The sequence below is a fragment of the Sciurus vulgaris genome, assembly GCF_902686455.1.
Source record: "Sciurus vulgaris genome assembly, chromosome: X".
NCBI classification, from domain to species: domain Eukaryota; kingdom Metazoa; phylum Chordata; class Mammalia; order Rodentia; family Sciuridae; genus Sciurus; species Sciurus vulgaris.
This window is the reverse complement of record NC_136471.1, coordinates 4302210-4317982: the sequence shown is the minus strand read 5'-3', so window position 1 is coordinate 4317982 and position 15773 is coordinate 4302210. Positions and strand designations below refer to the sequence as shown.

The window sequence follows — 15773 nt, the reverse complement described above, 5'->3', positions numbered from 1 at the left end:
TTATGACTCACTAAGTCATAAATGTAATTAATTCATTAGGAATCTTAAGTATTTGGGCTGGAACAGATAAGTACTCTGATTTTGAAATCAGAAATTCCCCTTGCTCATAAACTTGAGGAAATGCTGAAGGCAGGAAAGCTACCAGAAACACCGAAGAGTCAAGGAACGGGTCCTCCTCGTACATAGGCGTTAAGGCCTAAAATCGGCCCTCTGCCAATTCTACAGGACTTTCATTTTTGGAGCGCCATAAAGGCCCGGGTGAGATCACACTGCCCCCTACAGGTCAACCTTCTTATTAGGTCCTGACATCCCTGATCCTCTCTAAGCAAATCAGTGTCGAGTGAGAGAACCTGGTGGTATTGGGCAGAGAATGCTCAGTGAGACCACTTGCCAGGCAGCTATTCCCAGCAGTGACACCAGCGCAGAAGGCTGGAAAGGCCACTGTGCCAGGCCCCCACTAGCCATATAGAGCTTCTGTGCAGGGGAGTCACATATGGGCTTTAGTTGGAGGATTTGGTGCTGTTTCACTACCAGACTAGTTGAGTAAACTGAAAAAAAAAATGACATCAATGTGGAACACTGCAGAGGGTTCAGCTGCATGTTCACACTGACAAGTCCAAGCTGTGAGTTGACAACAGGTCTGTTGGGACTTGATCCCCAACAGTCCACTCTCCACAGGGCTGCAACAAGTGATAGGAACAAGGCCCTTTTTCTTGCTCAGCTCTCTCTGCCTGAAACAGCTGCACATAAGTAGAAGCTTTGCTGGTGACTGCAGTGTAGCCGACGTCGTCTATCCTCCCAAAGCAGTTGATGCTACCCAGCAACTCATGAAGCCTGAGGGCAGCCTCCGGAGGCTCTGCTCCTGCCTCCGCCTTCCTAGCCCCAGGACATGGGGATATCACACTGCAGCTCCTGTAGGAGGGAGGCCACCCCCAGAAGCCCTGACACTAGGCTGTAAGAACTCTCAACCCGGAGAGAACCTTTGGGGAGGAAGGGAATGAGCCCAGCTCCACATCAACTATTGTAGGAAAAGAGAGCCATCTGACAAAAGCACCTCGACACCATCCCAGTACGAGTTTCCACTTCGTTTAATGCACACTAGACATTTTACAGTTCACACTTGGACACAGCACATGAAAGGATGTACAGAGGATTCTGAGATCAGTCTCCAGCATTTCTTCCACAGAGAATTGATACTAACCCCAATCCAAGTGGCTGAGGCAGTGGGCCTGCCCCACAGCAGGAGGACGCCCCTCCCCACCAAGGTCCCTACCTTCGGGCCCTCTTGGCAATCTTGCGTGGAGCTGTGAGCTCCCCTGCATGTACTCAGAGCTGATACTGTAAACGCTGTTCTCCCTGCCACGCTTGGCTGATAGGGAGCAGATGTTCTCAGTCGGCCTTTCCAGATCACTCCCTTTCTTCTACCACCCAGGACAGGCCTGAGTTGGCCAGTGCAGCCTTCAGACAGACAGTTATGAGAGGAGTCCCCAGGGCTTCTGCAGGCCACAGCGCCCAGCAATTGTCAAATGCAGTGTGAAGAAGGAGCCCTTGGAATGAGACTCTGCAAACAGGAGGCCAAGGGACTGCCCAGGCCTGTCCAGGCACTTGAAGCTAGCGCCTGTGGGCCAAGTGATGGGTTTTATGCAGGAGGGCTTTATGCAGAAGGCACCGAGGTAGCTAAAGGAGAGCAAAACAGGGCTCTTTTCACTGAAGTCAGTACGACTGAGAAAATGGTTTCACAGAGAGCATTAATTTTACATCATGGCTGCAGGGTTTCAACGTCTGTGTCATCAGATAGTCCTCTCCATAAAGGTAGGGTGGACGACACCCCTGAGGTCACCCTATCTAGGTGCCAACAGACCAGAGATGCAAAAATTCTCAGCCACCTCCAGCGCGGCAATGGCCAGGCTGTGGGGCCATCATCTCTTGATGTCCTTGTGTCAGGGAGGCACAAATCCGACAAAATTGATGATATTCTCACCAGCAGGGTGGGAGTTCTTAGAAACATGCAACTCTTGCAAATAGTGCCTCCCTCGCTAATTAACTTCCTGAGGCCACATTTCCCTTCCTTCATAGCGCTGCATCCCCTGTGCTCCAGCCCGCCTTTCAGACCCAGTGCTGGTGACTCTGGGACCAAAGGCCAAACAGGAGAGGGAGCATGTGGGAGCCCGCAAGCACTCACTGGGAATGGGCCCGCCAGACTGCCAAGAGACACAGCATCACCCCTGAAGACCCTCCACTGTGAGTAGGCTTTGAAAACAGCACACACACACGTGACGCATGCATTAGATGGTGGGTGGGATCTGCCTGGATTTCAGTGGTTTCCTTAAGAAATGGGAATGCCTCCTCCCAGCTCGGCAAAGGAGCAGACGTGCAGCATGTAGAATGCGTGGGGCCTTCATGCAGTCCAAGGAGGCCCTGAAGTGTCGAAGTGTCGTAAGCAGAATCTTGCCTGCCCGGTGACTTATGTTCTGCTCTCAGAAGTGCTTGCTGGGAGGCTGGGGGTGTGGCTTGCCCAGCAAGAGGCAAAAAAGCAAACATGCTTTTTCACCAGGGAAAATGAAAACCAGCACATGGTGCTCTACGTTCTAGCTCAGCCTCTGACAGCAGAGCCCACTGGGGCCAAGGGCTAAAGGAATAGTTCACAAAGCCAGCTCTGCTCCAGCCCAAACCAGGCAACTTGGGGCCAGGTTAGGGGCCAGTCCTTGGGTTCCCATGTCTAACAGGTCATCAGGGTCCCAAGTGCTGTTCATCAGAATGGACAAGGAGGACAACTACAGAGCTACACAGGCAGATGCCGCTCCTTCTCCTTCTTCCCATACATTACTTTTTCTTTGTTTTCCTCTTCTCTTGGTACCAGGAATTGAACCCCGAGATGCTTAACAACTGAGTCACATGCCCAGTCTTTTTTTTTTTTTTCCTTGAGACAGGGTCTCGCTTAGTTGCTTAGTGTAAGTTGCTGAGGCTGGCCTCGAACTTGTGAGCCTCCTGTCTCAGATTGCTGAGCCTCTGCGATTACAGGTGTGTGCCTTCCTATACATTTCTAGGCAAGCTCTATGAGCATGCGTCTGGCTGTAGCTCTTGGTACCCAAATGAGTTCATATGAAGGGTAGAGCGAGCACCTCCCACCCAGTATAAAACTCATTTCCAATGCAGAAATGACTCCTAAGAATTTCACCCTGGTTAGCCTAAGGCTACCCCCAGTCCCCTCTGGAACCTGATGGGAATTAGGGCTGCAAGTCGCAGCTTCTAACTTCTCTCCTATACTCTCAGGGAAGGATGATCATGAGATGCACATTTGCACTCCACTTGGACCAACTCTCGAGGCCAGCAATGTAAGATCTGGGACTGGAAAGAAAAACAAAGAAAAACACTGCCCAGGGTGTTCCATGTATGTGGTACTGCTTGCTGTTGACTGGTCTGCCCCCTGCGGGTTCCAAATGAACTGGGTGCTAGCAGGGTCCAGCTACTTACAGCTCTCAGAGGTTGCTGCCACAATGAGCCACTCCAAAGCAGAAATGCTCTCCTTCCATGGTGTCCCCAGTGTCCTCTTGCCTGCTCTCACCCCAGTCTTTCCTCCCCATGCTGAGGCTGGGACAGGATGGCTCTGAGGAATTGGTGACCCAACAGGTTCTGAGGATGGTGCTGGTAATCTGCTGGAGCTGGGTCTTGAGTCTCAGTACCAAGTCTCTTAGAGCACGTGGGGCAGGGCAGATGCCCCACCCTGCAGGCAGGGCATAGAAACCAAATTCACGAACACCAGAGCTTGTCGGGAACACTCAGAACAATAAGAAGCCAAAGACATGGAAGTGCAGCACAGCAGCTGGGGGTCTACATGGCATGAGGAGCCGGCGCAAGCGGTGGCACCCTTCATGTGTGCCTGCTGCTGAATGGGGCCTCAGATTCAGGACAGTTGGGGTGGCGGGGGCTCTGCGGACTGTGTTTGCAGCGCTGAGTATTTCACTAGGGGAAGAAGACACCCATTAGGCGGCCTCACCTGTACCCTGCACAGAAGGCACAGCTGCACCCGAAACCCTGCTAGGACAGAACTGTGCTTCCTGTGTGTTGGCTCAGGAACCGGTGTAGCTCAGCCCGACACAGGCAAACTTCCTCTGGGGCCCACTACCTGCCCTGTTGGAGATGCCTTGGGCCCTGGATATGGTGGTCCGGGTGGGTGAAGGTGGCGAGAAAGGGGAAGCCAGGTGGGCAGCTTCCATTTCCTTGCCTACAATCTGGAATGCTCCTGGTGGGGTCACTGGATTCTTTTAAATAAAGCTTCACTCAGCACAGCACTTGGTCTGTACAGGGGTTCGCTCACTCAATGGCAGCTAAAGTCTTAAACTTGATAGTGACTGCTACCTCTCACGGAACCCATTTTTCCACAATTGGACTCTGGGCTATTTTAATCTATTTGGTACAGCGCTCCCAGATAAGCATTCTTGATGATGGCACGGGAACCTTCTTCCCCATTACATAACACATGGGACCAAGTCCCTCCTGATCTCCCTGGCCCCATCCTAATAGCTGGTGCCCTGCAGCTCTGGACACAGCTGCGCTCTGCCAGTCTCCCTGTCTGTGCTGTCCCAACCTCAGCTGATAGGAAGCTGGCTTGCCTTCTGCTTCCTGAAGCCTTGCCAGGCCTCTCCATTGGCATTCTGGGGCCACAGGTTGTACCCTCCTGGAGAAGCTGGCCACTCCAGGCCAGTGGCCTGCTCTTATGTGGCCTTAAATTGCTGCTAGTTCCTGAACCCCAAAAGTGCTCACTCAGCAAGGAAGGGAAGGCTATGGAGGTCTGGGCTTTAACCCCTGCCTTTGGCAATTTTCAAATCAAAAGGTGATGGGTGTAGGCAAAAAGTCTTCCCACAGCTCTGTCCAAATGTGCCCAGGACATAATGTGTCCCTTTCTGCCAACAGGGAGCAGAGGTGCCTGGTGCTCCAGCTCAGATCAATCATGAGCACGAGTAGCAGGAGTGTCCAAAAGCCACTGACATGGCACCAGATGTTCTGGCTGTCATTCCAGCAACCTCAGCCTCATGAAGCCAGGAGGCTGGCTGATCAGGCACACCTGAACATCTGTGGCCTACTGCTCTGGCTGGACATTCTATGCTTCCCTAACCCAGTTCTGCTCAGTGCTGGGGCCACCAACTAGAAGACCTTCAGCAAGGAATAGTGACCAAGATGTCCTCACCTTGGGGTTCCTCACACACAACGGCTTCCAGGTTCTCCCCCTTCACATAGTCCGCATTGAGACCCTCTGGAAAGGGCAGACAGCAGAATTAGTGATGGGCATGGAAATAAAGAGCCCCTGTGATTGAGCACTCCTGACCAAGTCCTCCATTACAGTAGCTGCCCACTTCAGACCTCTGTCCTAGGTCCCCTGGATATCCTTTATCTCAGTTAAAACTATCCATCTAGAACTCCACTGCTCAGGAGTCCTTGTCACTGTCTGAGAAATAAAATATCATGCATCAAAGGCCACTGACACCCTGTCCCTGTAGGGCAGCTCTGCCCAGAAGGGGAAGCACCAGACAGCAGGTCTCAACACCATCCACGGGTCCCATGTGTGACCCAGGGGCCAGGGAGGTGGTGAGAGAACCAAGTGCCACATGAGTGACTGATGGATGCAGCGCAGGGAGGGGGCAGATGGCTGAATGGGGCTCACTGTGGAGATGCCAACAAAGCCTCCTGCCAACATATGGCCTTCCCAGCAGCACCTGCACAGAGAAACCAACTGTCTCCTCCTGGCAGCAGGAATAACTGCTGTCCCCACCCAAGCTGGGAGGGCCCAGGGCCTGCTGGCAGTTGCTCTGGTCTAGTTGGTAGACTGGAATGTGGAGACTCTACGAAGCATCCTCAGGCCAGCAGAGGCTCTCATCCAAGGACTTGGAGTGGACATCATGCCTGCTGCTGCTGAAGGAGAGTCAACGGACCTTGCCTCATCTCTCGGTAACCCACGGCCTGCAGGAAACTTGGGCCATGGTTCGAAAGGACCAACTGACCAGGCACTGGCACAAGTCACGCTGGCATTCCAGACTGAGGTTTGCTCAAGGTGGAAGCCAGGGCCTTTGAAAAAATGCAGTCATTGCTCTTTGGCATGGTTGGCCAGTCCCCATGCAAAGCCAGGCAGGTAAGGGACTCAGCCCTGATGGATGGCGGCTGGGAGATTGCCTTCTGCCTGTAGTTGCTCCTCAGGGATGACCACTAGGAGGCATCTCAGTGTCCTCTCTGCTCCCCCCCACCCCTGACCCCAGCCAAAACAGTCCTGGGGACAGAGGGTCTGGCAGGTGGCATCCTCACACATATATCAGGGAAAGCTAAAGATGATTGTGGTTGCAGCCAAGTTGGTGAGTGCCAGGGAAGAGGAGGGGGTGGGAAGCATGAGGAAGAGCAAGATGGGGTGGGAGAGGGGAAGGGATGATGAGTGTCCAAGGACAAAGCACAAGGAACATAAGTAAGTCAAAGCACAGCATCGTTACCTTGACCTTCCGCTGCATCTGAAGGCAAGACACGAAGCTTAGAACCCTGGAGTAAGAACTCAGCTCCTGGCAACCAAACTCTTGGGCTTTCTGTGAGATACACTGACCCTGGCACTGAAGGCAGACAGGGGAAGCGACAGTCTCCAAAGCGTGGGCTCCTTTGGTAGCAATAGAGGCCAAGAGCACCTGAGGCCCACAGCGGGGTGGGGACAGGCCCTCCTAGCAGTTACCTGCCTTTTCCCTGGGGCTTCCCCAATCTCCTCATGCTGGTGACCAGGGCTGACTCTAGAAAGGCTCCACAGAAACAGTGTTTATGAGGTTAGCCACCCTACAAATATCCTGGAGACCGTTCCTGATCCTGGCCTGGGCTAGATGTCATTGGCACATCAGTACATGAAGCACACACAGTCCCCATGGAATGGACAGTCCAGAGAGACGCAGGGTGCGGGTGTAGTCAGACACAAGCCCACTGGCCAAACCGGCCCCACGGGTTCCGGCAAAGTCAGCAGGGGGCGCTGTGGCAGCACGCCAAAACACAGCCAGTGCAGCCACAGGATGGTCCTGGAGGAGGGTTCACAGGAGGGAATGCCCTGGGCCTGAAGGATGAGGAGCTGGATGGGGAGGAAACAGCAGGGGCTACACACTGGAGGGAGCTGGGCACTCAGGGAAGGGTATGGCTGCAGAGAAGGCCTTCGGGGCGAGGAGGAGCCAAAGCACTGAGGGCTTTAAATGCCAAGCTCAGGACCTGGAATATGACATTGAGGGCAGCGGGGCACACAAGGTCCAGGCATTAAACGGGTCCTTCTGGAAGAGGGTGAAGTATGGCCACCCAGCTGGGGGATGGAAGAAGAGCCTAGGCCTGGACAGGCAGTGGCCATGGCAAAAGTCAGGGAGAGCTGTGGCTCAAGAGGAGACATGTTGGGTGGCACAGGTCCCTAGACTGGGAGTGCACTGACAGGAGATGGGGCGCAGGAGGGAATCCCAGGCCTTTAGCTTGGAGAGACAAGAGGTGGGTTGATAACGAAGGGCATTGAAGTCCAAGATCAACATCTGGGTGGGGTGAGTTCCCTGCGGAGCCAGTCTGCTTGGCCTGCTAACTCAGTGTGTGAGACCTCACACCTATGTGTTAAACAAGTGTGAAGACCGATGTATTTTCCTTTTACCTTAGTGTCCCCATAAATAGATACCACCAAGACATTTATTCTGTGCTTTGGAAATTGACCCATTTTCCTCCTCTCTGTTCCTGCCTGAGCGGTCTCAAGTCTGTCTCTGTTCTTGTTTGGTTGCATGATGTGTTCATGGAGCTGAGGTCCAGAGGGCCCACCCTGTCTGTTCCACCCAAGACTCTTGGTCATCTGTTGGTCGGCTCTTTCCAGGCTGGGCCACAGGGCTGGCTTCTCACCCACAGAGCTGCCTGAAGGGAGGGTTCTGGGTGTGAATGAATGATCTGCATGAAGGAGTACAGGAGCTCACCCAACTCTAGCCCTTTGAAAATAGGGTTGTCAGGATCCACCTGGGCTTGGACCCCATCAGTTCATCTCCCAGGTCCAACCTCTTCACCCTCAAGTGGGAACAACACAGAATGGCTGGGTTCTTCTGGGGCACAGACCTGAGTGGACTTGAGCGAGCTCTCAGCTAAGTGCTGCTTCTACCATTCCTAACTCCAAGGTGCATTTTCCTGAGCACAGACACAACTTGACCAGGCGTTCCTTGCTCTAGTCAGTCACAGGCCCTTATACATCCGGGAAGCTTAGGTTTGTTCCACCAGTTTCTTATAAGTCCCAGGGTTCCAAGAGAAGAGTTTGAACACCACTACTACTTATTAAGGCTCTCAAGGTGAGCTCTTTCTAAATTCAGGATGAAGGCAGAGAGGAAGGAACACTTGGAACCCCCAGAAACTGTAAGAGGCAAGGAAGAATCTTTTCCTGGAGCCTCCAAAAGGATTATGGCCCTGCTGACATCTTGCCTTCAGACTTTCAGCCTCCAAAACTATGAGAGTAATCTCAGTTGCTTTAAGCTACTCAGCCTGTGGGTTCTTTGTTTCAGCAGCCACAGGTACTGCAACAGTTGTGCAGGACGGGACGGCCTGTTTGGTGAACACTGCTGGTGAACCCTGTTGCCTTCCAAGTTGGAGGGCTTCTTGTCTGAGGTGCTCATAAATCCTCCACTGCCGAGGACCGAGTCTAGAGTGGCAGTTCTTCTCCTTGCTTCCCCATCCACATAGGAAGGAAAAAGACCAGACCAGCAAGACAAAGTATCCTATGTGGTACTTCTAGACCTCCAGTAAATGTGAAGACCTCCAGCTAGTTCTTGGGTCCACTGTTCTGGTTTGGATGTGGTGTCCCCCAAAAGCTCACGTGTGAGACACTGCAAGAAGGTTCAGAGATTTAAATGATTGGGTTGTGAGTCTTAACCCAGTGAATTAACCCCCTGATAGGGATTAACTGAGTGGTAACTGAAGTGGTAGGGTGTGGCTGGAGGAGGTGGGAATTGGGAGTGTGGCTATGGGGTATATCTGTGTATCTGGAGGGTGGAGTCTCTCTGCTTTCTGATCATCATGTGAGAACTACTTCCCTCTGCCACACTCTTGTAATGATGTTCAGCCTCATCTCAAGCCCCAAGCAAGGGAGCTGGCTATCTGTGGATTGACATCTCTGAAACTATGAGCCTTTAAATAAACTCCTCTTCTTCTACGGTTGTTCTGGTCAGGTCATTTAGTCACAGAGGTGAAACACTGACTAAAACAGTACACCTTATGACTGTGAGAGCATTGCTGGCCATGGAGTTTTTTGAGATTAATAAACAGGTATTTGATAAGTGAAATTTTATTTACCAACTAATCAGTCATGCACATGATATACTATTCTCTCAGGAATTCCCACCTTTGCCCAGGAGCCCAGGGTTAATCCAAATGAGATCCTTTACCTCTTCCCAAAGGCCATCTTGAGAACCAAGATGCTTATCCAAAATCTTGCCTCCTCCTCTGGTTAGTAGGAACCTTTGAGTTGTTCTCTCAAAGAACCCTTAGCCAAGGACCTGCTCCCTTTTCCCTCAGATGGGGAGGAGATAAAGAGTGAGGAGAGATACCAGCCCCCAAAGCAGTTTCAAATGATAATTCTCTGGCCACAGAGAAGACCACATGGATGGAGCTATGTTCCAGAATCCCCATCTCATTCTAAGTCACTAGAAGGGGCACCCTGGGACTGAAATCCCCATATTATGGTGCTCTTTCTCTCCAAAGGCAATAAGAACAAAGCTGTGGATTGACTGATATGACTACCTGCCTGCCTGCCCTAGGCTCCATGCTCTAGGCATAGACCAGGAGGTTGATATAAACATGCCCCCACTACACCATGCCAAACATGGCCCCCTCGCCCAGTGTCTCCCTCCAAATACCATGGCAAAGTCATAAGGGGTTGGGGACTCCCATCTTTTTCACCAGTTACAGGGTTTCTCTCTTTTTGAGTTGAGAGGGAATGGAGAGCTGTAAGGACAATCTAGCCCCTAGCCCTGACCCTTCCCAGTCCCCCTCAACTCTTCTGGCTCCAGGGTGGGTAGATGGGTTCACAAGCAAGGCTGCTACGAACATTTGTGTGGGCTGTGCACTGAGACGTGAATGCTGCCCCTGAAGTACTGATGTGCCCAGCCTGTTACCAGTATGTAGCAGCCCTACAAGAACAAAACCAGCAAATGTGATGGCCAAATGAAGAAACAGTTGGGGATTTCACTGTTACCCACACTGAAAGTGTCCCAGGACCCAGGTTAGTTCCCTGGGGAGTGCAGCTCGAGGCTAGAAATAAGGGCAATGGCCCAGAACAAAGGCTGGGCAAGATCCACAGAGATGGCCCCTTGTTCCTCAGCCCCTGTGAGCCCCTCTGATGTGGTAGAAAGCTGAGGAGCATCACATTAAAGGGGCTGAGGAAGGAAAGGACAGAGAACTATGGCTGAGCCACATTCTGTCACTGAACTAAAATTCCTCAGCCTTGAACTAGAGACATATTCCACTTGGTAGACAGCAACATGTCAATGCTGTGGAGATAAATCCAAGTGTATTCACTGTTGGCAGCATCCCCGTGGGCTCTCCAGTACTGTGTGGCCTGCTAAGAGAGCCTCTTTGTAACTATTCAATTCACCTGCTACTTTCCCACTCAAGGCAGCAGCCCCCAAATAAAGCAATCCACCTTCCACCAACCTGGCAGGTGAAGGTTGAGGGAAAAGGTACATACTGTTCTCCCTCTTGCATTCCCATTCCTTAAAACAATTCATAATTCCATACATTTTAGATCGTCTAGCACGTGAGGGCAGGAGTGGGTATGGCCCCGTAGCAACCTTTTAGGATCAGAAAGGGATGTTTATGAAACCATAAGAGACCTGGTTTGCCCAATGGCACTCACTGCTATGTTTAAAAGCCCCCATTCACTGTAGCCTTCTGGTCAGCAGGAGAGGGAGCTATTGACCTAGGGCCTCTGGTGGCCCCACATCCTCTTGGAAGTGATCAGAGGCCATAAGGATATCCCAGGGTCCCTTCCATTCTATGGGAAGGAAATATCACAGTGGTCACTGAGCTCTGTTCCCTATGCCTTTGGGTGCTGGGGTTCCTGCAAGTTGAAGGTCACCTGGAACAGTCCCATCTGTTCTCACAGGCTGGTGTACACTTCAGTTGGACCTCAATTTGTCCTTATGGATTTCTAAAAGTGTACCCTATACTCTGACCCAGACAGTCCACTTAGGAGCTGGTGTGAGGCAGGCTGTAGAAGGGATGTGAATCTACTCTGGCCCTACTCTTTCACTGACAAGGTGCACTTACGCTGAATGCTGAAGCAGAACTTCTTCTGCTGGTAGGAGATGTAGCTGGACACAGCACCAATCAGGGCCATGGCCAGGGCACTGGCCACTCCAGCGATGGTGCCAGTCTCTGTTGACATGCCTGGACACAGAAAAAGAGGGAAAGCTGAGCTGAGTTGGGTTCGATGTAGAGCACCACAGCTTAGCTCAGGAGTGGGCTTCTCCACTTGCCCCAAGCTAACCTGGTTCAGATGCCATAACCCCCAAGACTATGCAAGAAGGCTAAGCCACGTATGTCCAAGGCATGACAGTGACACAGTGCCCCTTGGATTTGCCAAGTGCTTTTGGTCTTCTATAAAGACTTGCATTTGGAGAAAGTTGAAACATAGACATGGAAATGGTACTGTCCCCTCGCTTACTGAGGCCCAGCCAGGGCTCTGGGTCTTGAGCCAGCAGCTCCCCACTGGACCACTTCCCCTGGGAGCTAGATCTTCACGCTTGTTCCTTTTAAAGACTGCACACTTCTGCTATTTGCCTTATGATTCTCTGCTGGAAACATTCAGGGGAAGGGCAGGGCACACCCTGAGACCAGAGTGGGAACACCATTTTTCTTTAAGGTTTCCAACAAAACCTCAGGGCAAAGATACACACCAGATCCAGGGTCGTCACTGCTGCCATAGCCACCATCACCTGGAGAAAGGACAAAAACACTTAGTGGGTCCCTGCACCCAGATGGATGGTAGGGCCTACTTCCTTATGCCTGCTACCTGCAAAGTCCAGGCTTCAGGGTGGAACTGTTCACCATTATGTTTGCTCTCCAGTTTTTCTCTTTGCTGTTCAATGGGGCAGCTGCACTCAGCTCCCCAACTGTGACGGAGGGAGCAGAAGCTGGTAGGCAGCAGAGGTTGAGCACAGGCCAGGTGAGCCTGACTGTGAATGACACCACCATGTGTCCCCTAGGAATGTTGATAGGGGTTGAGGATAGTGGGGAGGGAGTTGGCTGTACTTATAACTGAGTGACAGGGAGAATCCTTGTGGTGTCAGAACTGGAATGGTAACACAAATCAATACCTGTAATGTAACTCCACAGACACACACACACACACACACTCCCTGACAAGCAACTGGTACCATTTCAGGACGTTAATTAGCTCTGAGTTTGTCTTCTTGTCACCCTCTTCCTTTTAAGACCAAATGCTCATTGATGGAAGGAGATGGTGCTCCCAGGTCCCTGAGTTCTCGGGGGAAACCATCCTGTGGTGATGGAGGCAATGGGCCCTGGCAAGTCTTCACTAGTTGAAGAGTCTGGGGGTGCAGGCTAATGGAATGTAAACAATGTAACATGGGGGCGGCGTTAGAAGCAGGGGAAGTGGTGAGGGACAGTGGCTATACAGGAACTCTCTGTACTTTCCACTCAATTTTTTCTGTGAATCTAAAGCTGCTCCAAAAAATAAAGTCTATTTTTGAAAAAAAAGAGTCAAAGGGCAGGGGAAAATGAGATGTATGTTCCTACCTAGGGCTGAATTCTGGAGTCAGATGCATCTGATGAAGACCTCTGATTGGCTAGGAATGGCTATGCATAAAACAAACAGCACCTGCATTTCTCACAGACCTCAACTGCTGCTGCTGGAGAAAGCAGAACAGGAAGGGAGGCAGGAGTCACTATGTGCACTATGTGCCAGTGGCAATGAGGTCACCAGTGAGTGCTTGCAGAACCACAATGCTGGCCTGTCATTGGTCCCCTCTGCTGTTCTGGAGGTGGCTATTGCCAAGGGTAATGGCGGACATCCACACAGGCACCCCCGTGAACATGTTCCAGTGACTAAATTTCCAGGTTTTGAACCCTTTAAGTAATTCGTTTACATCAAGAGAGCATGAAGCTGAGTAGTCGCAAGCCTGCCCACCTGCCCCACAGGTGTATCGAGAGAATGGTCAACAGATCCAAGTGCTCAGTACTTCCTGTCTCCAGGCTCCTGACCACCAAGCGGTGATTACAGGGAACACTGACCAAAAATGTGATTCTCCCCCCTCCAAAAAGTGGTCACATCCTGTGAGGCAAGAGAAAAACAGGAAAATAAAGTCCATCACCCGAATCCTGTCCAGTTGAGCTGTATGAAGTTAAACTGAAGCCAGCCACATGGGCTTGTTACTGGAGTTAGCCAAGCCAAGGTCATGGTTTTGGTGGCTGTTTGGCTACTGAGCTCTGGTCACTTTATCTGAGCTCAAGCTGAATCTAGCTCCTCTACATAATGCACTCTGCCCAAAAGATGGTTTGTGGACAAGCAAAAAACCACTGGCATAAAATAAAGTGATACAACTCAATACCATCCAGGAAAATGAGTTCCCAATAAAAATAAAATGGATGAAGTCATAAAGGCACTAAAAGAAATTTTAGGGCAACATTTATATTATCTTAGGGGTAAGGAATGACTTTCAAACATGATCGTGAAGCAGAAAATGAAATAGGAAAGAGTGTACCAAATGTAAAAACTTTAGTATTAAGAGAACAAGCAACAAAAGAAAACATAAATTGAATTGCATCAAAATTAAAAACTTCTGTGTTTCATAGGACATTATCAAGAAAGTGAAAGACAACTCACAGAATGGGAAATGGCCAAAAAGACATGCAAATAGGCAATAAGCACCTCAAAGATCAGTCCAAGTAACTCAAGAAAGGCAACCCCAAATCATAATGGAATACCACACAAGGGAAGAAAGGGAAAAGGAAAGGATGAGGAGAAACTGAAATTCTCATACCTTTGTGGGGACAATCGTTCAACAGTTTGAAAGTATTCCCGGGAATCCATGTGCTGGAAACTTAATCCTCAGGGTCATATGGCAATGGTATTTTGAGATGGGGTATTTGGGACAGTAATCAGGATTAGATGAGGTCAGGAGGGTGAGGCCCCCATGATGGCATTAGTGGATTGATTAGAAGAAGGGGGAAGGGAGGAGTGGAGGTTCATCGGACTGGACACAGGGGAATGGGGGGAAGGAGGGAGGATGGTAATGGAAAGACAGTAGAATGAATGGACATAACCTTCCTATGTTCTTATGTGAATACATCACCAGGGTAACTCCACATCATGTACAACCACAAGAATGAGATCCTAATTAGAATAAATTATACTCCATGCAGGTATAATATGTCAAAGTACATTCTCCTGTCATGTATGTCTAAAAAGAACAAATAAAAAATTAAAAAAGAAGAGAGACCCATGCTACCATGCTTATTCTGTCCTGCCACATGATGTCTTCTGCCATGTCATGTCCCAGCAAGAAAGTACTCATCAGATAGTGAGCAGATGTCAGCATCATGCTCTTCCCAGCCTCCAGAACTATGTGCTAAATAAACCTCTATTTTTATTTGTTATTTTTAGTTACATATGACAGCAGAATGTATTTTGGCATATTATACATACATGGATTATAACTTATTCCAGTTAGAATCCCGTTCTTGTGGGTGTGGGTGTGTACATGATGTGGAGTTTCACTGGTCGTGCATTCACATATGAATACAGGAAAGTGATGCTCCAATGCATTCTACTGTCTTTCCTATTCCCTTCCTGCTCCCTTCTCTTCATTCCCCTTTGACTAATACAATGAACTTCTATTCTTCCCCTCCCTAGCCTCCCTTGTCGTGGGTTAGCATCCACATATTTCTTTCTTTCTTTCTTTCTTTCTTTCTTTCTTTCTTTCTTTCTTTTTTTTTTTTTTTTTTTTTTGTGGTGCTGGGGATTGCACCCAGGGCTTTGTACTTGCAAGGCAAACACTCTACCAACTGAGCCATATCCCCAGCCTCTAGTGAACACATATCAGAGAGAACATTCAGCCTTTGTAAACCTCTAGCTTAATACATTACCCAATCTGTGCTAGTCAGTCACAGCAACAGAAAACAGACCAAGACAGACATATGTCCAAGATAAATGAAAACATATGTCCACATAGAAACTTGTATGCCACTATTCATAACAGCATCATTCATAAAAGCTAAAAAGTAGAAAAAAACACAAAGTTGTTTATGAGTGGATAAATGAAATGTTTTTGGAATACATGCAAAAGGGCTTCCTAACCCCTAATGTAAAATGAGGCCTTACAAACCACTGAGAAAAATGGGCCAAGACATGAACAGGCAATTCACAAAGTACATTGTCTGATAAGACATATTAAAAAAGTTTCCCTTGTTTTTAATTAAAAAAATGCAGATTTGAACAGGATAGTGTTTTGCGCCAAATGAATTTGCAGAGGTTACAAAACCATAATGTTGGTGGAGGCAAGAGTGTGAGAAAACAGGTATCTTCTTGCTTCCCCACAGTGGAAATGCAAGTTGGTCCAACCTTAATGGAATACTACTCAGCAGTGCCACTCGGAGTCTCGTCGTTAAAAATGGACACCTCCTGTGACCCAGCAATATGACTATTAGGAATTTGACAGAAACAACTGTGCTTTTGCATATTCAGCATGACAATGTTTATCATGGCACTGTCTGTGCACAGTAGCAAAAGCTGGGGG

The 15773-nt window shown here is 49.8% G+C and overlaps 1 protein-coding gene across 6 annotated transcripts in view; it reads right to left on the bottom strand.

Annotated features, from left to right (window-relative positions):
• Positions 1 to 1070: 1070 nt before the first annotated feature.
• The window catches only part of CD99L2 (CD99 molecule like 2), a 100265-nt gene continuing 85562 nt past the window's right edge, over positions 1071 to 15773 (bottom strand). For 3 of the 6 annotated variants that reach the window (XM_079124320.1, XM_079124321.1, XM_079124318.1), the window contains 5 exons: positions 11913 to 11951; positions 11284 to 11403; positions 6477 to 6494; positions 5189 to 5254; positions 1071 to 3963 (listed from right to left, as the gene is read on the bottom strand). In XM_079124320.1, the coding sequence (XP_078980446.1) occupies positions 3905 to 3963; positions 5189 to 5254; positions 6477 to 6494; positions 11284 to 11403; positions 11913 to 11951 (302 nt within the window). In that variant the 3' untranslated portion in view covers positions 1071 to 3904. The remainder of the gene's footprint in view (positions 3964 to 5188; positions 5255 to 6476; positions 6495 to 11283; positions 11404 to 11912; positions 11952 to 15773) is intronic. The other 3 variants (XM_079124323.1, XM_079124322.1, XM_079124319.1) reach the window with 1 other exon arrangement.